We start from the raw sequence: 24,734 nt of genomic DNA on the forward strand, positions 1-24,734 counted from the left end.
TGGAGACCAAGCTACAAAGAATTTGTAGTTCCAATGATTTCATTATTGATGTAGGCATTAAGTAAATTGTCTGCAGTACTGTAGAATAAATTGATACTAATCTAATCTGTATGTATATATTTTTTGGAACTCCTGTGTCCTGTAGTTGAAATGAAGAGAAAATTGTGTTAAACTTATAAATATTTCTATCATTTGCAAACTCCTTCATTAAAAAAATCAGTTCATAATGTCAGGTAGCACTGAACAGCGTGTGGCTCAAGCACTGGCTAATCGGGTGAGTAGATAATCTTTTAAAATTTAGAGGAAAGCTCTCGAATTTATTGATTATTTTTTATTGAATTAAATGAATTAAAATTGTGGTTTCATTTCAATTTGCTTTTTATCAGTGATTACAAAATATATATTTAATTCTTAGATTACTGGTATGTATAAATTAATTAAAATAATTCTAATTATTAATAAAAAAATGCACTGGACACATTTTTATTAGATATGATTATTTCTGTTATTTGACTTATATGAATTATTTGAGTATACATCTTACATGGAATGGCATTAATTGATTTAGGTTGGATGTAGCTTTCTCATTATATTTCATAGAATTGTTTGAAATGTTCTATCATTTTTCATGTCTCTTCATCCTATTGGTATTTTATAGTAAATTTTGAATGCCTTTATTTCACAGTATCAACATGTTGCCAAGACCAAGACGGACTGTATGAATTTACTCAACCAGTATCGAGGCCTTGCTGCCAAATTGGATAGATTTGGTAGGTTGTGCCCATTATCTGTCTTTAGTTCTTTGTCATTTCCTGTGAACTTTTATGACTATTGTGATAGGATTGGTAATAAGATATGGATTGGTAATAAGATAGAATCTATCTTATTACCAATATGGATTGTTAATAAGATAGATTCTAAAATATAATGATATAGGTAATGATTCAAGTAGTATACAAGTTTAAACATCATTGCTCTTGAGGCTTGGTAATGTTTACAAATTAAAGGATGCATAAGATATACTTTTTTGTATATCTGTTGTATGTATAGGATATGTACAGAACTTGCCAAATATGCAACGTCTATAGAGATAATTTTTAATGATATCCATAATTTTGTTAGTTAAAGATATTGACTCTACACAGATAAACTCAATGAAATACACAAAAAATATAATTTCCATCATTACCATAGTTGTCATTTTTATTAGATTGTTAGTAAATTTTAAATAAATTAATTCATTGATGATAGTGTGATTTCAATTTTTTGCTCAAGGGTTCTGGTTTTTTGTGTAATCTTGTGTATAATTTTGAATAATCTTATATTTTGCCATATCAAATATAGTACTCTATCCACCTTCATGATGATCATATACTCAGCAATAAATTTGTTAGCTCATCACTCACTAGTTCTACCTTCTCTGTACATGACTTGTACCTCTCCACTCTCATGGCATTTTAATTATCACTTCCTCATATTCAAGTGTTTAATGATGGCATCACAAAGCAGTTACTCACACTGGATGGTACCATTCCTGTACCCTTCAAGGGTGAGTTTAATGAGGCCTTAATGTTACTGCTCTGCCTGAAAGATCTCCTGTTACATTTCCTCTCCATGCATTATTTGCCTGTTAATTTTCTCAGTATTGAGATCTGCTGTGCCATCTTATTTGCATTGATTGCATTTCAATAGGTACTTGATTGCTTGTATATCTACTTATGGACTGGGATGTAAACATTTTGATGAAATCTCACTTGCAGCAATCATGTGGGAAGTATAAATGACTGATTAGCCTGTTTCATTGTTCAAATGACGACACAGAGAATCTTAAAATGCATTTGAAGGCTGTGCATGTGATCTTTCAGGCTTGCATGAGTATGATGCTTGAAAATTACATTGGCTCACCTGCTGATGCTGCTGTTTGGTTTTAATAAAATTTGTGGCTAACTAAAACTCATGTGGAAATTGCCACAAATTTTCTTAACCACAACACAGTTTTGCAGAGGCCAAATTTTCTATCATTCTGTGATTCTCATTACTTGTCTCTGTCTCGGCCTGCTTCTGAAGTGTTTAGTAGTGGAACATCCCGCTACCTGCTGTGTCTTGAGGGAACTATACCTGTTGTCTACAAAGGTAATACAATTTCATTGTTGACAAGATGCTGTGAAGCCTTTATCCTGCCTTGCACCTTCTTCCTGTTGCATTGCACTCTGTGACTGTGCTTAATTTCTTAGTTACAAAAAACCTCTCCTACTCTCTCTTTGTCAAAAGTTGTTTCACACCTGAACTGAAGTGCTTAAATTTATTCTTACACAAACTTTCAAAGTTGGCTTTCATGTTGATATTTTATTGTTTCTGAGTGGATGCCCAATTTCTCTCAATTCCTGATGTATGGTAATGGAGTTTTCTGGCCAGAAAGGCAAATTTATTACCTAATATATTTGGTCTGCTACAACATATGTACTAGTCTAGTTAATTATTTATTCTTTAATGTCAGCTTTACTTATGCTGCAATTATTTATTTGCATCGGCTGCAAGTTGTGACACCTGTATTAATTAACTCAACCTAATGTAAATATATTGAAATTTCTGGATTTTTTTAATAGCCTTGCTTCTAATTAAAGTATACCTGTATACCATATTGCTTTTCTTGGCTTCTGTCCACTTATAATTACTTGCAATGGTGAACTCCTTAGGTTCTCTGCTATAAGAAGGCTAGAAACTTTCTTGCCAATTAGAATGCTATGTGTGAAATATTGAAAAACTCATTGTATTTCTTATGTTTGTGATTTTATTTATTATCAAAGAATTCACAATCTTGTTATCAAGTGATGTTTTGAATAGTTCTATTAATGCAACTGACACTTATATTATTATCTTTACATCATCCAATATTTTGTAGTAGAATGTACAACCTATCATTAAGGATTTTATATATGTGCTAAATATTGTAGGTAGCACCTACAACATCCCCATCTGCCTGTGGATATTGGACACCCACCCATACTCTGCCCCCATGGCTTTTGTCAAGCCGACTGCAGATATGCTCATCAAGGCCTCTAGGCACGTCGACCAAAATGGCAAGATCTACTTGCCTTACCTCCATGAGTGGAATCCAGTAAGTTTTTGTTCCATATTGAACTTGAAGAGTGCATATATCTCATCATGTTCAATATTTTTTTCATATATGTTTTATGCTAGTACAGACCTCATCATATGGGATGATTTTCAGTATATATTGAACAAAACATTTTCATAAATTTCAGTGAATATCAAAAAAATTGATTTGCATGCAATAGCTTCAAAATATCAGTTATCATGTTCATCTCCATATTTGTATTCACTGAAGATATCTTGTATTCTAACAACCTGTGTTACACTAAAAACTTATCATGTTTAAATAAGTTTTCTAGTATAATTATTTGTTTCAGGACGTTTCAGATTTGATTGGCCTGGTGCAAGTGATGATCATGACGTTCAGTGAGATGCCTCCTGTCTATGCAAAACCTAAAGGAGCGCCTCCTACTCCAGCCCAGCCTGCCATGCCATACCCAACTACCCCGTATCCTACCCAGCCAAGTGAGTGCACATCATGTTAGCACGCTGTGATAACCTTATTAAATTGTGATGATCTATTGGCTGTACTTAAGAGTGATGGACTCGTGTATGACATTCATGTTGCGTGTGTGATGCACACTTGTTTTGTGTGTGACACACGTATCTCGTGTGTGAGACGCGCTTGTCTCGTATGTGAGACGAATTTCTCGTTTTAATGCTAATAGAATAGGTATTTATGCCGTTGGTTCAGTTCTTCATGCTATCACTTAATTACATTCACAGTCTAGAATCGCATCTTGTCTATACCTGGTCCTGGTTGATCTGATCAGGGTCAGCTGAGGAGATCTCTAACTTGATCTCTTTTTACAACACTTCTCTTTAACTTCACTTCTTGTTTGTTTGTTTGTCTGTCTGTCTGTCTGCTACAAATCTTATAATCAAAATTTAACACACTTCTACTTATCTTATCGATCTGAAATTTTGCACACTTGCGTAAAGTTGGAGACAATGCATGAATCAAATGACAAAATAAATGATTTTAAAAATTAAAAAAAAAAATTCAATACTGTATTAAAAAATTGAAAAAATAATTTTGTCAGCTACAAATCTTATAACTGATATTTGACACACTTTTACCTGTCCAATTGACATGAAATTTTGCTCACTTGTGTGAAGTTGGAGGCAATGCAGGAATCAATTGACAGAATAAATAATTTTGAAAACAAATTTTAAATATTAAAAAATAAATTGAATTTTTTTTAATATTCGAAAATGAAGTTAGAAATTCATTTTACATCTGTAACATTGGAAACACCGGATTCTTTAGAAGTGTTGTCTTTAAAAAGTAATTTTTAAACGTATATTATTATTATTACTTACAACACTTCTCTTTAACTTCACTTCTTGTCTGTTTGTCTGTCTGTCTGCTACAAATCTTATAATCAAAATTTAATACACTTCTACTTATCCTATTGATCTGAAATTTTGCACACTTGTGTAAATTTGGAGACAATGCATGAATCAAATGTCAAAATAAATGATTTTAAAAAGTAAAAAAAAAATTTATAATAAAAAAATTGAAAAAATAATTTTTGTCAGCTACAAATCTACAATGCATGAATCAATTGACAGAATATATAATTTTGAAAAAAAGTTATATATATGTAAAAAACTGAAAAATTAATTTTTTAATATTTGAAAATAACATTTGAAATTCATTGTACATCTGTAACATTGGAAACACTGGATTCTTTAGAAGTGTTGTCTTTAAAAAGTCATTTTTAAACGCATATTATTTAAATATCAACACCCAATGAAGAAATAGTTTTTTTTAATTTAAATTGAAATAATGCTCATTTTCTAAAGTTTTCAATAGTTTTGATGGAGATCTGTTTGGCAGGTTACCCGGCATACCACGGAGGAGCGGGCTACCCTCCCTCCAACACAGGGTATCCTGCACCAGCATATCCTCCCTACCCGCCCCCCGGCAACTTGCCCTACCCGACACCTTATCCTACTCCTGCTGAGGTATGCAACCCTGCAGAGGTAGGATTACTGCTATTCCTCCTCCATTTAAGGTAGCAACCTTGCTGGTGTAGGATTACCTCTATTCCGCCTCCATCTAAGATATTAATATTTGCAGAGGTATGATATTAGCCATATCTTTGCTTTGAATATGTTGAACTCAGTTTATACGTATGTAAGATTAGAAGTACGAATTAGGTCTAAGTAGTTCATTTTAGTTAGTTAGTTTTAGTTTAGTTTTGGTTTAGTTAATGAAGGAATACAATTATTTTCAACATTATTGATTTGTCTTATATTCTTGATGCTGTCACTGGTTTTGTCTTGTGATGGCACTAACCCAAGTTACTCAATTGAAATAAGAAATGTTTATTTGTTAGCCTAAAATGTGAAGATTGCTACCGGAACTCAAAGTCGAGCTCATATTTCTTGAGTTGGTTACTGAAGTTTTTGAAATGTTAGTTGAGGTTATGTTTAGTTAATAAGCTATGTGATGAAGTTCTGAGTTAGTTCTGAAATGTTACTGCTTCATACTGTCTTTTATTGGTTCTTATATTTGTTCTTATTTCTGTGCAGAATACTCTAGCTGGTGGCTCTGCTTCCATGGCCGCTGCTGCAGGAAATACGGGCACCATAACTGGTACAAAGCAATGAAATCTTGGCATTAATTTTCCATGCATACTCTCTTTCTCTGGGTTTTAATTATAGGTAGTTATGGATCACCCTAATGAATAAAGAGTTCTTATCTTTATCTATTTGTGTTTCTCAATGCATTTATTTTGGGATTAACATGAGCTTCTTTTTAACCTCATCTTTGCCTGAATGTCAATAGCTTTGGAAATTCAAAGCTACGTATGAATTTTAGAATTTTTTCCAGATAATTACGTCGGTTTATTGTATCCATCAGCTTGATATGACAGCGTGTAGAGTGTTGTCATTGACGGTAGTAGGATTAGTTCCTCCTGTACAACATCATATTCTTTGTACACTGTAACACATTCCTTGTACACTGTAACACATTCCTTGTACACTGTAACACATTCCTTGTACACTGTAACACATTCCTTGTATACTAAAAAGTTCCTGGTGTATTACAGAGGAACACATTCGCCTGTCGCTGGTGTCTGCAGTAGAGGACCGAGTGCGTGACAAGCTCCGCGAGAAACACGGCGACGCGCAGGCCGAGGTTGCGGTGCTCAAGCAGCAGAAGGCCGACCTCGAGCGAGGGCGCGCCAAGCTCAACAATATGATCAGCAAACTCCAGGCTGAGCAGGTTACTTTAAAATAAGTTAAATGAAAAAACTATGCAACTTTTTACCTGAGAATTGAATATTTTTTTAATGCACTTTTTTAAACTATGCGTCTTGTTTACCCAAGCGTGTAGGTTAGAGTACTAGACCTGCACCAGGTCCGCTATTACTATTCTATCAGGCCTAAAAAGAAAATATAACACGAACATTTTATATTCAATGTGTATATATTCATTGAACATACTAGTTATTTATGCAAACTTACTTTCTCCATTTTGCCTTTCCCATAGGTATACAGGTATGCATATATATTGCAACCATGCTTGATTGAGTGGTTATAAACATTTCATATGATTTTTTGGTCCTGTAGAATTTATTTTGATTTGAGAGTTGTCGACTGTAAGTTTGTTTACAAGTGTTTTTTTTTTTTTCTCACCACATACAATAGCACCAACTGTCAGGACAAGAATAATATATTCGATTTATTTTCTGTACTTGATGAAGAACATATATATTTACATTATAAATAATATATGTGTTTAATAATATAATAATTATAGTATAACAATATTTTGCCAGAACGAAGTGAATAAAAGCATCCGTGTGCTGAGGGAGCGTGAGGCTGAGCTCCGTGGTCTGGTCGAGCAGAGCGAGAGCACTCAGAAAGAATTGGACATCGATGAAGCCGTGACCACAACCGCACCTCTCTACAGGTCAATAATTTCAACTCCTGCCTGCTATTCTATTATTTTCCTAAAACTTTTGAATGTTCATTAATTTTGCCCATGGGGAAATATTAATCACCAAATATCTTGCCAACGAATTTTTTAAATTAATGTTCGGAAAGTTGAGTGCTGTGAATTTTCATTGACGGTAGTTCGTTAGTTTATCATTCAAGGCCAGAACGCTAGTCTGATCACAATATGGACAAACATTATTGTTCTGAATTACTAAATTGTGGGCACCTGCAGGCAACTTGTAGCTGCGTACGCGGACGAACAAGCCACCCAAGACGCTATATATTATCTGGGCGAGGCCCTGAGACGCTCAGTGCTCGACCTGGACACGTACATGCGCCACGTGCGCGCTCTCAGCCGTCGACAGTACCAGCTCCGCGCCACCATGTCTCTCTGCCGGCAAAAAGCAAACCTTGCCCCATAATTTCTGCATTTTTATCTGCTTTAATATGCCTTTAGATCATAATGTTCCTGCACTTCGGATAGTCTTTCAATTTATTGAATGGCAATATTGACCTTTTGTAACTAACTTGTCATTTCTTGCACTACAAGAGGAATTTATGTATTGTACCTATATGCTAGGGCACTGTTAAAGAGAGTAACTTTGAGGAGACCTACTTCTCACCTGGCATATACACTGTTAGAAATAACGGTGAAAAAATTGTCTAACCGGCGTTCTAGTGGCTGGGCCGCTCCGTGATAATAAACATTTTCTCCGTTTTTTTTTCCAACTGCGGTGCGGATTTCTTGTGTTATATTGAAAGAAAAACATCGACGTTGTGTTTTATTTCACGTGCTCTCGGCCACTGACATGTCGATCAGACTTTTTCAGGGCGTTTTTCAAACGTTGGTACGTTAAAAATAACGTTTATTGAACGTTGTCTCAACGTTATTTGACTGGAAGATAGTTGTGTCATCTTAAAAGTACTACTCACGTTGTGTAGAAGCAAGCTATCTGGCGCGGCGTATAATTGTGGGTAGGATGTGTTTTGTTCGTTTCTTGAGAACACAAATTTTTGTCATTTTCTTTTCAGATTTATGAAGCAGGTCATTGTAATAACTTATTGAAATTCTCATAAAGTTAATAGTTTTATCATAGCGTTCTCGTTGTATGATTTTTGAAAGTTGAGTGCTAAGTAATGCTAGTAATTATTTTGTCTATTATTTATGGAATACTTCATTTTGCTATGGATGTACTTTGTGATTATAATTATGTACTCTAGTAGAATTCATTTCATCCATAAACCACACACTGGCCTGGTGCAATGACTACCAATTATATACCCAGGAATACAGGACTGTCATTTGAGATAAAGCAGCATTTTTAAATTACTTTAGCATTACCATCACTTTAGAGTTCAGTGGAGTTATGGGTGCGTAATTCCGCTTAAATAATGCCTTCTGAATTGATTTCTTTCTGTAATATGTATATGTAATTGTATAATTGTTTTGGTACAAGTCAATTGGATGTATTGTTTACTTCAGAGTATTGGTGAGAACCTTGCGTGTTCCCGGTAGTCTGGGTAAAAGAAATGTTATTCCTTCATTTCAGGTTTTTCTGAAATTCAACTATTCATCAGAGCTGAATTAGCATTTTTTTATTGAAGAAAATGTTTCTAACATTAATTGAAATCTATTTTATAAAGTTTCACTAATTCTTCTTTGAGATTCGAAGAATGTCATCAATGATGAGTTTACAATTTGCTCTGGAGTCTGGAGCTCTTCCAGGGATGAACTTAATGGCCATTATATTTTATATTATCCTGTATATGAAAGTATGACTTATTGTATGGATAAATATAGTAATTTTAATTTGACCAGCAATTGATTGAGTCCTTTTCTATGATATTTTTGTTTCATTTTTCGTATAATATTAGCTATTAATTGATTCTTGATATTTTTTTCATTTATTGAAGCTCGTCCTGAGACATGCGCGGAGTCTTTAGGACTTTTCTTGTGCTAAACAGAGTTGCCCGATGGGCTTTTTCTCGGCCTAATTCAACGATTTAGGCCTTTTTGCAAAAATATCGTGCATTTTAATTTTTTTTACTGATTCAACCAAATTATCCCTTTTCCGGGATGATTTAGTTCATAATCCTATAACTGACAAGGAAGACACTCATGTCCGATACTCTTTTCAGGAGTCAAGGCACTATTTTCACGTTGAAAACACCAGCAGGTACTGCCTAGAAAAAAATGTGATTTTTAAACATGAACTTTTTGTGGCGAGATTGCGCTGAAACTTAGAATTGAAATTTACGTGTCAATAAACGGACTTTAACAAAAATAAATTTGTGCTTCAACTAAAAATCGTGTTTTCTACATATAAAAAGCCTTACAATCCATTATAAGTCCCCCGCTGAAAAGACAATGAATTTTTAATTTAATGCAACCATTCGTTCTTTCCAAGTTCAGAGCGCAGCACGACCACGAATTCCCAATTCCCATTTATTGAAAAATTCAAACGCGGAATAATGAAAAATAATTGAACTATCGCTCGTCGCGATGCAATAAAAAATGTAAGATTTACGCTAGCAGAAACGTATAAAAAAATGCTGGACAAGAGCAGACTAGATAAAGCTATGGAAAAATATATGTTCAGACTTGAAATTCCTAGCAGCATATCGAACCCGGTGTAAGTCCAGTAACTATTAAAACTATCGTCAGCCTTGAAAACATCCGGTCAAAGGAACAATTTTAGATTTTCTGTGAACAAGTCACGAAAAGTGCAAGAATCGGCGACAGGCCACATCAGGCCTACTCTTAAAAACCCTTTAACGCCAAATCGGGCTTTCAAGTCGCCTTTCAAAAAGCACGGATTTTCTCTAAGAATTTCACGTTTTCTTTCATTTTTTCGAAAAATTTGCACGAGCAAATAAAGTCTTAAATTTATTTCTCACATATGTGTACCAAGTTTCAAAGTTATCTGTCTGTAAATAACCGAAAAGAAATTTCCAATTTCCAATGTCAATTTCCAATTTCTTGTGGAAATTTTATTTCGGTTATTTACAGACGGATCACTTTGAAACTTGGTACAATATGTGAAAAATAAATTTAAGAATTTTTTCTTTGTGTGAATTTTTCGGAAAAAATGAAAGAAAACGTGAAATTCTTAGAAAACAGCCTATAGGGGGGTACTGTAAAAATCCTAGGATTTTTACAGTACTGTACAGGGAGGTACTGTAAAATCCTAGGAGGTAACTAAAGATCAGCGTCTTCAGACGGTCAGACCGTCTATATATGTGCCCGGCCGGTAATTTTCGCCTATCTTAATTAAATGTGAAAGAACTCCCCCACCCTAACCCTTTCGCAATCTGTCGTCAAGGCATAAATCAACGTAAAGAGATGATTTTGGTACCGTTGGATAGGTCAGAATGTCAGCTTTACGGTGAGACTAAAAACCGGAAAAGTGAAATTTGCTATTTCTTGACCCAGAAAATCAGACAGTAAAGGGTATTAAGCGCCGACATCAACATGTTATGTTAATTTATAATTTCCTATCGAACCAGACGATAGAGGATAAATTAAGAATTCGGTCGAAATTTGTTGCAGAGGGGAAATTTAAGCAACATGAATCTTCTATGAATCTAACGGAATTTTTTAGTATAGAGTATAGACTATAGAACCTTTCAAAATTATTTGTGGCCGCTCCTGGCTTTTTTCTTAGTTGATTTGGCTTTTTTTTTCTCCTGAAACCATCTGGTTCTGGCTTCTTCTGGGCTTCTGGCCAGCGTTGCCAGATGGTATATTTTTATACCAAATTTCACAAATTGGTATTTCCAGAAGATGTCTGGTATGAATATCCTAGATCTGGTATATTTGCCTAAATCTGGTATTTTCTGGCTTGCTGCGAATTTACTGCATCAAGTTCCACCTCGGAAGTTTGAACTTCCTCGTTCCTCCAGCGTAGGCGACTAGGCGTGGATTATATGGATTACCTTCAGAGCGGCGCGACTAGAGCTTACAAGTCATTTTTGGACCCGCAAGTTTACCGCTTGATGAAATAACCTCAATCTAATTGTTAACATTTAACAACAGTGTTTAGTACGATATAAGGACGAAAGTGATGATCCTTGATTGATTACTGATCAGTGATGGTATGGCCTAGGACGAGTAAGGTTGTCGAACCGATCTTTGCGACGCAAGCTCCACCATTTTTGTTTGGCGGTTTCGAATNCTAGTCTGGAAAAGTCCTATTTTTGTCTGAAATATCGCGGCTCTAATATCATATAATTTCAGTAGGTATGAAATCTCGCGGCTCGAATGTCATAAATTTTTGTTTGATTAAAAAATCGCGGTTTGCACTTTGCAAACATGTCATTTCATAAAATTTTCAACTTCTGCATGGCGCAATCCGCATTGCTTTACCCGTTTACCGTTCCCACCAAAAATATCTTGCAGAAAAAACATAAACATTGTAATGTAAACAGATCAACGAAACGTTTTGTTGAAGATCGCGCATAGTTGCGGTCATGTCAAAGCGGTCAGACTCACAGACTGCATTAATGTGTGCTGAACTTACAGTAGACACAAATTTTATTGTCGCCGTTTGACTGTTTAAGGGTAAAGTTAGAGATTTGGGGTAACATGTGCATGGACTTCGTAAATAAATTTGCACCTCGTAAATGGCTTTTCATGGCCAAGATATGGAACTCACGGTTCGGTGAAATCGAATCACGGCTGGCAAATCCATAAAACCACGGCTCGAAAAATTCAGTCGCGGCTCGCCAAGTAGATATATTCCATACTAGATAACAGGGGTGAACCAGTGGCTAGCCTCAGACAGGGACAGGCTAGGTACATTGTTTTTAAAATTTCTGATTTCTGGGTGGTCAAATGAGGAGGCAAAGCACGGTGCACAATTTGGGAATTTTGGTTGAAATTTGTCCACTGCAATACTTAGCTTAAGACCTTAAGGTTAAGTTAGCTACTAAGGGCAGGTCAGGAAAAGTCTTACCTTTTTTTCTGAAATATCACGGCTCTAATATCATCATTATTGTGTATTTTTGTTTGATTGAAAAAAATCATGGTTTGCACTTTGACTTTGCAAACATGATGTTTCATAAAATTTTCTATTTCCAAAGTCCACATAACTTCAACGCTCCTGCCAAAATATCCTACAAAACTTGATAACAACAACTGCAGGATTGGAATTTTCCTACTTGTTTCTGAAATCTTGGGAAATCTGTTACATTTGGAATCTTGTGGCCTGATCATGCACTTCTGTCAACAATTAGATAGGAAGTAATTCATCTTTGGGAAATCTTGCAGTTCCAGAAATGGCAGATTTGCAGGAAAGCTCTAGTCGCAGCCCTAATGGTAGAAATTTTCCATGCTTGATGCTTGACAACGAGTAACCCAAAACATTTCCTTGAAGATCTCATAGTTGCGGTCACATCAGAGCGCGGACTTGCCGCCGAGAGCAGTGAGTGAATGAGACACTGAGACTGCATTTTCACATGTTCATGCTTCAGTTGACACCAGGGTGGAATTCTAGAAATGGAAGTTCACTTATAAAAAAGCTTTCCACCCAAGGTGGAATGCTTTACTTAGATACAGTGCTGTGCCAGGTGACTGACTATAAATGAAAAGGAGGATCAAAAGTGGACAAACTGTTTCAATTGTACAGTACCTCAGATTTACCCCTGAATTCCCTGCTGAACTGATCATCAAATACCTCCAAGCCACCAACATGCTCAACAACATTTAATGCACCCTGAAGAATGCGGATTGGGGGCGCCAATACTCAAGACGGTGACGCGCCTCATCTTAACCAAGTAACCAAGTAAGTAACTGTTGTGTTGCAGTTGTGGCTGCCGGCGGCCCGGCTGGTGACACCGTGACAGCCTGGTGTCAACCTGTCAAGACTCAAAGTCACTGTCAAGTTGGCCAAATTAAAATTGAATTGATTCCAAAGAATCTGTTGTTTATTACTTAGTTACTAGCCTAATGACCCTAATCTTAATCTATGGCGGCAATGGCCCTGCCCCCAGCCAGGGTGCAGAAAAAAGGCAAATACCTATCTGAAGACATTTAAGAAAATTTAGCTAGGCCTATGCCTTCAGTAGATCTTGCTGACACATTTGGAATGAAATTATTGCATTTTAGATATTTACAAATCTTCAGCAATGCTAATTGCTAACTGCATAACAGGGGTGAACCAGTGGCTACATTGTTTTTAAAATTTCCGATTTCTGGTTGGTCGAATGAGGAGGCAAAGCACAATTTGGGAATTTTGGTTGAAATTTGTCCACTGCAGTATGAATAAGGTACTTAGCTACTAAGGGCAGGTCAGGACACTCAGGAAAAGTCTTACTTTTTTCTGAAATATCACAGCTCTAATATCATGTATTTTTCTTTGATTGAAAAAATCATGGTTTGCACTTTGCAAACATGATGTTTCATAAAATTTTCTATTTTCAAAATCCACATAACTTCAACGCTCCTGCCAAAATATCCTACAGAACTCGATAACAACAACTGCAGGATTGGAAATTTCCTACTTGTTTCTGAATTCTGAAATCTTGGGAAATCTGTTACATTTGGAATCTTATGGCCTGATCATGCACTTCTGTCAACAATTAGATAGGAAGTAATTCATCTTTCAGAAATCTTGCAGTTCCAGAAATGGCAGATTTGCAGGAAAGCTCTAGTCGCAGACTCGCAGCCCTAAGGCTAATGGTAGAAAATTTCCATGCTTGATGCTTGACAACAAGTAACCCAAAACATTTCCTTGAAGATCTTGTAGTCATAGTGGCAAACCAGTGATTTTTTAGATTCAGTTCATTTATAATTTCCTTATTTACTCAATATTTTAACAGATTTCTTATAATGATAATTCTGGTATTCAAGATACTTTACTGGTCTACTTATAGGACTCAAAAATGAACTTGAGGAATAGTGTAAAAAACTCTCTGCTTTGCCACTATGCTCGTAGTTGCGGTCACGTCAGAGCGCGGACTCGCCGCCGAGAGCAGTGAGACACTGAGACTTCATTTTCACATGTTCATGCTTCAGTTGACACTTAACTTGACTTAAGTGAAGACAAATGTTAGTGTTGCTGTACAATTGGACTGTTTTTAGGGCAAAATTAGATACCTATATGGGGTAACATGTGCATGCAACTTTGTAAACAAGTATGTGCCTTTGTGGCTTGTAAATAACTTCTCATGCCCTAGATATGGAATTCATGGCTCAACGAAATGGAATCACAGTTGTCAAACCCATAAAACCATGGCTTTAAAAATCCAGTTGCTGTTTGCCAAGTTCTCAAGTTGATATATTCAATGCCTGACTCTTAAAACTTTTCTGATACTTAAAATATTTTGATATGTCGCCCTCGCGGCGACGGCAGGAAAAGTATATTTATGCCTGAAAGTTCAGATGTAATTCACGTTAGAGCTTGGATGAAGTATATAGCCTTATGTCCCTGGAGTGCTGAAGGTTATGAGAAGATACAATCATCAATGTTTGTTTGGTAAAAATTTTGATGAAAATTGTTTGCAACGCATTTTAAAGACTGCCAGAAACATGGCAATGCATCTTGGGTACTGTTGGCAAGGTTTTTGGTCTACAAATGTAGAAATTGGCAATGCATTCACCAAACTCTGCACCCTGGCTATGGCCCAGTGCCAATAATACTCATAATTCTTTCTAGTACCAGCATGATATGGTTTTCATTGATGAGCAGCAAATTGAGTAGAGTGCTCTTACTGCTCTAGCTGCCAAGTGGCAGCTTATGTCACTAATGGTAATTGGTAGACTTAGAGTTGCTGTAAATCAAATTTCCAATATGGGACAAAAGTTTTCTAAATTGGAAGCAAAATGATTTTTGTGGTTTTCCGAATAGGTGGTTTTTCTCTTTTTTTTTTTGACAAAGAAATTAGAAAAAAGTCCTAGGATTGGATGATATTAGTCAGATTCATGGGCATTTTGTGTGTTTCACAGGTGGCTTCTGCCCAATTTTCCACTTTGGTTGTTGATGCCACATGAGATAACATTCGGCAGGTGCTGCACAGTCTGTGGCTCTGTGCTGAACAGCTTGAGTTACTGCTGATCTATAAATAAGTATAATGCCAATCAAAAATATAATTTGTTACATGTGTTTGTTTGGTCAATTACTATAAATATATATTGAAAATATAATGAAATCAGTCCAATCCTACCAGCAAGTTTTGGTTCTAGCTCTTTATTAAATTGAAAGAGATCATTCTATTGGATGCGAGATACATATATATATATATATATAGGTGCTGTGGTGATTTAATCGAGTTGCATTCTTCACATACCTATTTATAACAGAAAAAAATTTTGCAAGCCAGTTCATTCCAATTTCCTGATATACTTTAGGATTTTGTTCAATATCCTATGTATGTATGGTGCTAATCTCCATTCTACCTACCAAATTACTGCTCCTATAGAACTTGATAAAGAAGGTTCAAATAAATTTATTGCTATTACCATATACGGTATTGTTTATTGTTAACAGATTGACACATAAGTTGCCAATCTGCAGCTACTTCAATTAACTTGCCACTTTTTAACATAATCATAAATATAATACTGGTTATACTGGTTAGAATCAAATTTTATGGGGTTCAATTGCCATATACCGGTAGTAACAAAGTAACTTTTTCAATCACACTAAGAAAGTTGTGGTGTAGTTCTGTAAACAAATTGATTGCTTTGTTTTGATTGCATTGATGGTTGACAAATTGCTTGATTGGCTAATCCAAAAAGTCAGCTTAATTACAAAGGAAAGAGCCATTTCAGGTTTTTCTATATAATATGAATTGTGTTTGTATTCATCTACCTATTTACATTTTCAAATTCTACGCTGCTGATGTAGTAAAAACATCAAAACAATCATTTTTTATTAGAATTCTTCTCTTTAACTTCACTTCTTGTTTGTTTGTCTGCTACAAATTGTATATGGTAATCAATATTCAATGCACTTCTACCTCTCCAATCAATCTGAAATTTTGCACACTGGTGCAAAGTCTGAGAAAATGCTTGAATCAATTGACAGAATAAATAATTTAAAAATATTTTTAAAATATTTTTTTAACATTTAAAAATAAAATTAGAAAATCATTGTACATGTATAACATCGAACACACTGGCTTCTTTAGAAGTGTTGACTTTAAAAAGTAATTTTTAAACACATATTATTAATTAGTTATATTCAATGAGTTGATCTGCTATTGATCATCTGTTACTTACTAGAATTGATATGCAAGTTGTCATAGTAAGCAAAAATAAATGTGTAGAAAAAAGCTGCTATAACTAAGCCAGGTTATAATTGCTACTGAGAATCTGGTACAGTAGGTAGTCTCTTTTTCATGCCTCTTATACTTAGTGGAAATTTTAATAGACTTCTTACTAGCTGAAATAACAAACTAATGCTTCTAATATCATTTATAGTGTCAGAAATATTATGCAGTTTGTTGATAGATTTAAAATAATATAAATAGATCACAGAAATTGCTTAATTATTGTTCAAATTTAAACGCAAAAATAAATATCCAGATTCTGATCAACCTACTTCAGTAATGTACCCAAGTGCAATCAACTTCCCCACAGCCTTGCCAGCCTTAAAAAAAATGATCTATTTTGTTAACAAAACTGAACCAGTGAACTTCAACTCCATGGCACAATTGAAAAATTTCTTATTTGTTTTGTGGCAATCAAACCATGAAAAAAAAAACATAATTCTGACCAGTATAATGTGGTTGTTATTGACAAATCAATTAAGTGCAGTAGCTACTGAAAGTGACTTCTGTGTCAGTGATGGTACTACGCAATATGCATTGATGTGCAACTCTTTTGAATTATTACAATTTATGCATTGCATGCTTTGTTCAAATGAAAAATTATTGTATCGATGACATATTAATTTTAATCTTTTATTCAATTTTTTATCTGAACCACTGTATTATTTGTAGGCAGTTGATCAAAAGGTTTTATTTATCACTAAATTTTTCTTTCAGACCTTTTCAGTAAGAGTCCCCAAGAGCATCTACAGCCCTAGATACTCTATATCATTCAGCTGGTTGTGCTCTTAATTCATTTTATTAACTATGAACTTTCAATTAAAGTAACCAAGATCAGGCTACTTCTTTCTTTATAGAATGTAACTATCTTTATAAAACGCTAGTCATGGTTGTTTCTCCATGATCATCTAGAACTGTGGCATAAAAGATGCAATGTTGTACTGCTCTTCATCAACATATGAAAATTGCATCTGCAAAAAGTTAAATATTGTACTCAATCATTCAATACCAAGGGGCAGAGTTTTTGAAATAAGGAATGGAAATAGTTTACAGTATGCTGAGTGCAGGTCGTATCATCAGATTGCTCATAGCCCTGCTAGGCTGTGTGGCTATATGGAAGATGTGGAGCTACATGGATGGTAATAAAGGTCCTGCACCCAAACTTGCTCTAATCAATGAAATGGTAAGTGTAAATTTTTCAATTGTAATATTGGCTAATATTCTAAATGTTGTAGAGAATGGAAATTGTCCTTGGGAATGAGAATTGCAGTTTATTGGCTTAGGAGCACTTGGATTTTCTTGTTTTTTCTTCTTGTTTCTTTTTTTTATCTAACAGCAGCCATACTGTACAACACTTATTCATACCGGTATTTGAAATGTTAAAGATGAAATATTTGCAAAATACTAGCACTTTTGGTTTATTAATTTATTGTGCTTTATTTTTTGTAAAACAACTTTGTATAGGTAATAAAATCTGATAGATATTTTGAATACTATACCTACATTTGTTTCAATGATGTATAATATTTTTAATGTTCATTGAATAATAAAATCTTATAGTCTTGATACCTTACCTACTAGTACTTCTGGCTTTGGAATATATTATGTTTCATTTCATTTAATGTTCTTTGATGCCACTTGGCTAAGTTGGCTTACACTCAGCCCAGCCACCTCCTCCCTCTCGTTACCATTCACTTCCAAAAAATTGTTTAAACTCTCAATCACGACCACTTCAGGTGCTAGTATCCCTCAATGCACAGTCATTAAGCTTCATTCATCACCCGTTTCCACACACGCACCACGTCTAGAATAACATGCAACATCACGTTACCTCTTCACATAAATCATACTCCATTAATTTTGGTATACTCACACTCATAAAATATTGAATATTTCTGTGCCATCTCTTTACCTGTTATAGGTATTCATTAATTCCACTCCTCTTACATTGAATATCTTTGCTAATATATTTTTGCGCCATGATTTTTCATCGTAATGCTTTCATTACGACCAATTTTAACCAAGTGTGAATAATCATGTAAGACGCCTAAATTATTTTGACCTCTAGAACTGCAACAAGCAAGTCTGAATATATCCATGATAGGAAGCAAATTATATTTAGGACGTTAGCTCAAATTATTTACCTCTATAAAATAAGCCTGTGTGACGCATGGCCCTGAGATAATGCACGAATTCCTTTTAGGTTTTTTACTGTATATTGGTATATATAATAATAACGGAGGCTATGAGAATATGTTGCATGGAAATTTTTTACAAGTTTTAATAATTCTGCTTTGCCGACATATGTAGATGTTTTTTTACAAAATGTTCGTTGCATAGACCAGTCTCTTGACTTCGAAACTTTAACACTGTTTCGTATACAAAAATTGTGTAAGTCATTCGCAATTTTTCTACATTGAGAAATTTCTGTGCTGATAGGCAATTGTTCCTACTTGGTGATAATTGTATGCGGAGTTGACTTTTTTTAACCGACCGAGGAAGTCGTTAGGTTTACCGGCTTGTTTACGTGGTTGCCAGCGTGGCCTTGCTTGCTGTCAGCATATTTTTTCCTTCTAGGCTCCACTTTTCCTCCAATGAATGAGCTTTACTCTTGTTGGTTTTCAAGACGCTTTTATCCTGAGAGACGTTACTGGTCGGAAATTGATCATTGCTCTACCGGCTCGAAAGTCGAAGTAACATTACTTTGTGTCACTGACTCTGGCAATCGCGTAGCTATTGCGAAACACTCTTGGAAAATAGAGCTGATATTTGATTTATTTCTGTGTGGTTGTTTATATTTAATATATTGTTAAGTAGCGACATCGTGGAGCGACCACGTGGAGTAAACGAACCGCCACGTGCAGCAGAATACGTAATCTTATCTCAACGCTGTACACGCGTGACGCTCTGAGTTTAGAACTGATGCGTTTTAGTAGCTCTGTATTACTAATTATAGCATTCACATCGTTATCAAACTTGAGTGGCTGAATCAGACTTTGGTTCGGTTTTGTCTTAAGTTAATATACCGAATCAATCAATTATTTTGCTGTTATTTGGGTTGAATACATAAAAAACAAAATCAAAAATGTTTTCCAGCTGCAGTAGTCTATGATGTCTGTCTGTCATCGTCATTATCTGGTGGGAGTTTGGACGAATATATAATTGTGTTGATGCAAGTGTTGGTGAACCTGTTGGGTTGGTACACTTGCGTTGCTGACCATCTGTGGTCCGAATCATGCTGATGGATGAATGACGTGCCATCGGCATAAGTTCTTTTCTGAAATCAGAGTTTCCACTGTCCAATAAAATCGCGTTGACATTGTGGCTATTCGAAGTATCGAGGTAAACTCCTGGTCAGCCTGCTTCTGCTTTATCACTACACAGTTTCGTAAAACTCAATCTTGGCATTATCGGGTATGCCAGCCGATAATGCCAAGCCGGCATCATCGATTATGCCAAGCCGGCATGATCGATTATGTCAAGCCGCCATGATCGATTATGCCAAATTGTTTCTGTTACCTTCTTTAGATAAGTCTGCTAAAATTCTAATATGTAGCCCGCACCTTAAAATTTACCTCATTACCTCCGTTTCATTTCAGATATACGAATGTTTTTGGAAAAGTCTAACGTAACGCTTTATCTAGATTGGTTCTTGGTCACTAATTTTTTACAGGAATTTGACCAAATTTAGTAAATATTTATCATTGACTTTACTTAACTCAATATAATAAAGACGAGCGATGAAGTCTTCTACCTCATAGACTAGCATTAGAGTTTTTATTACAAGCAATGATATTGGCCGGAGCAAGAATGGCGTTTCTTTTTTGTCCAACTGTATTCGTTCTGTCTCTTGGTACTCGATAGGTTCGAACTGACCGCAATATTTGAATTTAAGGCAAGTAATCATGCCGGAGAAGATTGTCAACGACTTTTCTTCTAAATCTCGGGTTTGCAGCTCGCCTTATTTGATCAGCATCTGGACATCGGTTCTGATCGTATGGGTTTTTGCACTCATCATTATTTGCGATGTTCAAATCTACACCATGGATTCGAATAAAACTTCCCGTACTGGCCATTCTCTTATGACTTCCAAACCCAACCGACAGAATTACTTTCATTCACTTCCTAATTTTATCATGTATGTGAAACATCCAACCAGAAACAGAGGAAAAAATCTAAATTATGGTATAAGAAGATCAGTCTGTAAAAAGAATATTTTTGTCGGTATTAATACTCATTGCAAGAAGCGGGAAAACCAACCTCGCATTTTAAATCCAAGGTTACTCAAAAAATTGAATGCTTTCCATAGTTACACTGGGGCTTATCTAGATGTTTGGATTCCTGTAAGCTCCCGTACACGACCGGTGCTTAGCTCAAGCGTTAGTCTGCATTCGCTCATCTTCGCTTCTGTGCCATCCAAGGAAAGTTCGTCGGCATACAGAGCCCAGCTTTTGAAGGAACGCTACCGCATTATGAACATGAAATCTGCTCGGTTCTATTCCGCCTCGAGTCGAGTGCATGACGTACGTGGTGACCGAACAACTCTGGTGCGTCACCAAACTTGTGTTTAGTTAGATTTTATATAATTCTAGTAGTAAACTTAATGTAATTTATGTGCGGTAAGACATGACTCTTATCGATAATGAACTGCAGGCTCTTCTCATTTGTATCTCTTTATCATCCGTTATTATTAGCAGCTGCGCTTCATGAAAGCAGTATTCATCCAATTAAGGCGGGTGATGAAAAAAATTCATCCTACCAAGTATTTCGTTACTTGTCCAATTTAAATTTCACTTCTCTGGAAGTTGAAGGGTCTTGTGTGTTGGTCATCCTGATTCAGTTTGGCCAGACAAAAGGGCGGATCAATGCTATGTGCTGGAAGTGTGTCACCATTTCGACAATATTACCTATTCATTTTTCTGGGTCTCCCAAGGGGTCGGTACCAGGGACCGTACTTTAAAAAACTCGCTCAAGTACACGTAGCGGCCGATTTATCGACTGAAGTTAGTAGGTTTAACATGAAAAGGCGTCGGTGATTGCCTGACGGAGTTACAAACTCGTAACTATTTATGCTAGTATGGCCATTGACTTCTAGATATAAATAACACCATTGACGATGGTTGGTTTATCCTAGACCGTTGATTAAATCTCATGAATTTAGTCTGTTATCTAATCTAAACAGTGCCGGCAATTTTATTTTTACGATGATCATTTTTTTTGTCGTATTTTGTGGTGGCCTGAAAGCCCTGAGCTGTTCATCTCGCTCGTACGACTTTACCTCACCGATTGTACTCGTATGCACCTAAAATGGTTACAAAATAAAAATTAATGAATGTGTGATTGTATCTCATTCATATCTTTTAACATTTCTTAAGTCTGACTTATCCCGCAAATTGTTTCATTTTATGCCATATTAATTCTCATTTGCTTTGAGGTGAATTTAAAAGGTTCCCTATGAAAATCTTTATTCTGAAGAAATTTGGTGTCTGCAAGCTGAATGAAATAAGAGCAATTGGCGAAAATACGAGACGCCAATTTAGCGAACTGATTAATCAAAATTTGTGTTGCGGGCTACGTCAACCAATGTTGCCCCACTAACCAAAATCAAGAATTTAAGAGCAAATAAAACAGCCAAGAAATTTACCATATCTTAAGAATGAATTTATTCTTAAGAAAGGGTGAGTTTTTTGGCTATATTCTTTGCTTTTTAAGTCTTTATAAACTTGCGATTTAAGCAATCAAGTGATTGTAATACTTATAACCAAAACCTATTCAGACGACAGAGAAAGCTGGACAGCTGACATTCCAGTGCCAACATGGCGGCACTGAGTGCCTCGCTAACAAGGTGCACGGCTGCGTCACGCGCCACGTTAAAGACCAGTTACTGCAAACACGCATCGTTGAGTGCATGATAAGCAATAACTACAAGCCTCTTCTTGTTGGCGAGAAGGTTAGTTTTTTTAAGATATTCAGCAAGTCGAGCTTTCTCATAAATGTTTTCAATTCGCTGATGAAAGATTTTGTAGTTCGTAAAAATGATAGGTTGTGTAATTTTTGCGTTGATGCACATAACATTCAGTCTTTAACTCGACTTGTGAATTCATCGTTAAATTTTATGAATTCACAAAATTGAACGATTATCATGTACTACATCTATAATTGTACGTGGCAATTCATTAATACGAAATGAATATTAACCCTCTACCGTCGTATGTCACTCTCCGGGAACATAACTTTTAACTTAAATTATGCGTAAACTATTGAGTGTAGAAAGCTGAGGACGTTTGTACGCAACAGAGAACATTTCAAAGTTGCCGTACGTGGCGGCAACCATCAGTGCAAGTCATTTTGCGCTCACTAGAACGTATCCTTTTTGGGAAGTAGGCTTGTGACAATATTGCTCCGGTTACTCGTGCCATGGGGTAGAGGGTTAAATGTTAATACAGTAAAGATATTCATAGGACTTTGTTAAAGGTCGTCTTGCGTTGCAGTTGTGAATTCACAAAAATGAACAATTATCTTGTACTGCGTATATAATTGTACATGGCAATTCATTAATCCGCAATGAATATATATAGTTAAAACAGTAAAGATATTCAGTAAAGGTTGTGTTGCGTTGCAGTGCGTGTCGTCGATAGCAGGAGCGGACGCCTGGCCCGTCATCAATGACTGCGCTGGCTCGTAAGAAACAAAGGTAGCTTGTTGAATTGTTCAAGTCCGTGCTGTTTACAAACTTTACTGAAGTGAATATTACTTTCAGAATCAAAACGGACAGTCGTCGATGTTGAAGGATTTCACCAAGTTTCTCTGCAGGAGTTTTAAGGGAGTTCAACCGAGCCAATGCAGCCAACACTCCTCTCCATAGCCTAAGCATCAATGCATTTATACATTTCTAAAATAGATTTTACTAGCGATATTATCAACGCATTCCTAGTTATATTCTTTGAAGACAATTGTCCTTGATGAAATTATGTTTCAGGGTAGCTTTCTAATTTCTTATTGCCAATAGTTTCATAATTTTGTATTGCCAAATTGTTGATGGTAATGATTGAATATTTCGTCCCATATTCAAGTGCCATTGAACGTGTGTGTGGATGAACAATGAGATAACTGGACTCGGCGCTTACGTTATTAGCCTTGGTTCCTTATTCATTCATTCATTGATCTTCATTTCATTTCATCAACTGTTTTTGTTTCGGTCCAAATCTTATTTTTGAGTAAATCAAAAGGGCTTTCCTGCTCATACAAGTATCATTTGATATAAAATAAAAATATATGTTGTTGGGTATGCAATAATTATTTTTGACACAAATATAGTTTTGTATATGTCACTTCAGTCTTTGTTTGATCTTCAATACACGTTTTGTCTCAAGAACTTACGTTATTTGTCAAACTGCACAACTGTTTCATCGCGTAAACCCTATGAATTAGTATGTTGAATACATCGTTGGTTTTTTAGTACGGTACTTATTTTGTTCTTAAGTTGGACGTATATATTGTGATATCTTCTTGTCCAGTTCCCCGCGCAGCATAAATTTTGGGAATAAATCGAATTAGAGGACCCGGCCTTGAACTATAGGACTCGGACACTCGGCCTTTAATTAAAATACCCGGCCTTGAATCGCGCGACACTCAGGCTTAGCTTTACATCATCGTGAGCCGTCGTGTGTAGAGCTGATGTTTGCTCCATTGGGTGATTAGACCTCTGATATTGCTATGATCTAATCGTTGCAAATATGCTGATAATTATAATTTTAACAAATTTCAACTTTGTCTCAGAATGTTATGTCATTGTCATCTCTCGTGTGCAACAACTAGTCCACTCTATAACTGGAGGCACTTGAAATAGAAGATATTCCAACTAAGTATGATAGATCGCAACATAACACCATGTTGAGATGCATCATCCAAAAACTATCAATGGCCCACTGTGTTATCTTTGTTGTTTTTGTCCGCTGAGACGACGCACGAGTCGGTTGGGATTTTGTTAATAACTTTTACGATTGCTAATATTTTATTCTTGAATTGTTGTGTTATTCTTATGTTTTGATATCTGTAATTTATTTCTTCTGTTTGTATCTGGTAGAATTGAATTAAAAAAAAACTTTTAAAAGCTCGGCATGTCACTGTCCCTAAACTATTAATTCAATAGTTTCTTAATAAATGTCACTAGTTCCTCGCTGGACAATAAGCACTCAATATCTTGAATATTTGCCAAGATCACATCAATTCGAATTTAAAAAAATTGTCGAAGTTGGACAAAAATTTCAAGATTCAAATCAGACGCATATTATGCTGTGATGTTGGGGGTTACAGAATACCATTTATAAAAACTATTCATGTATGTTCAATTGGCAATAACTCGAACGGTTTAGGTGCTTCAGCTTAGACGCTCG

General features: G+C 35.6%; 1 protein-coding gene across 3 annotated transcripts; it reads left to right on the forward strand.

Moving 5' to 3' along the window:
* Window positions 1-8,883, forward strand: LOC108678354 (tumor susceptibility gene 101 protein). 3 transcript variants are annotated; one of them, XM_018166738.2, is made up of 10 exons: window positions 1-274; window positions 686-770; window positions 2,068-2,133; window positions 2,955-3,118; window positions 3,432-3,579; window positions 4,958-5,085; window positions 5,656-5,719; window positions 6,177-6,352; window positions 6,909-7,042; window positions 7,301-8,883. In XM_018166738.2, the coding sequence occupies exons 1-10, from the start codon at window positions 227-229 to the stop codon at window positions 7,488-7,490; spliced, it is 1,203 nt and encodes a 400-aa protein (XP_018022227.1). In that variant the 5' UTR covers window positions 1-226; the 3' UTR covers window positions 7,491-8,883. The 3 variants fall into 3 exon arrangements, with proteins under 3 accessions (XP_018022227.1, XP_018022228.1, XP_018022226.1); XM_018166737.2 differs by lacking the exon at window positions 2,068-2,133 and adding an exon at window positions 1,484-1,549 and having other exon boundaries at window positions 2-274; XM_018166739.2 differs by lacking the exon at window positions 2,068-2,133.
* The last annotated feature ends 15,851 nt before the right edge of the window (window positions 8,884-24,734 follow it).

Source organism: Hyalella azteca, unplaced genomic scaffold (genome assembly GCF_000764305.2).
Source record: "Hyalella azteca isolate HAZT.00-mixed unplaced genomic scaffold, Hazt_2.0.2 contig14064, whole genome shotgun sequence".
Classification (NCBI taxonomy): domain Eukaryota; kingdom Metazoa; phylum Arthropoda; class Malacostraca; order Amphipoda; family Hyalellidae; genus Hyalella; species Hyalella azteca.

What these genes read in the sequence shown, in the direction of transcription:
- LOC108678354 (XM_018166738.2), top strand. Translation starts at nt 227, where the DNA reads ATGTCAGGTAGCACTGAACAGCGTGTGGCTCAAGCACTGGCTAATCGG. An exon ending in CCCGTATCCTACCCAGCCAA is followed by an intron (nt 3,580 to 4,957) that starts GTGAGTGCACAT and finishes TCTGTTTGGCAG; the next exon opens with GTTACCCGGCATACCACGGA. An exon ending in GCAAACTCCAGGCTGAGCAG is followed by an intron (nt 6,353 to 6,908) that starts GTTACTTTAAAA and finishes ATATTTTGCCAG; the next exon opens with AACGAAGTGAATAAAAGCAT.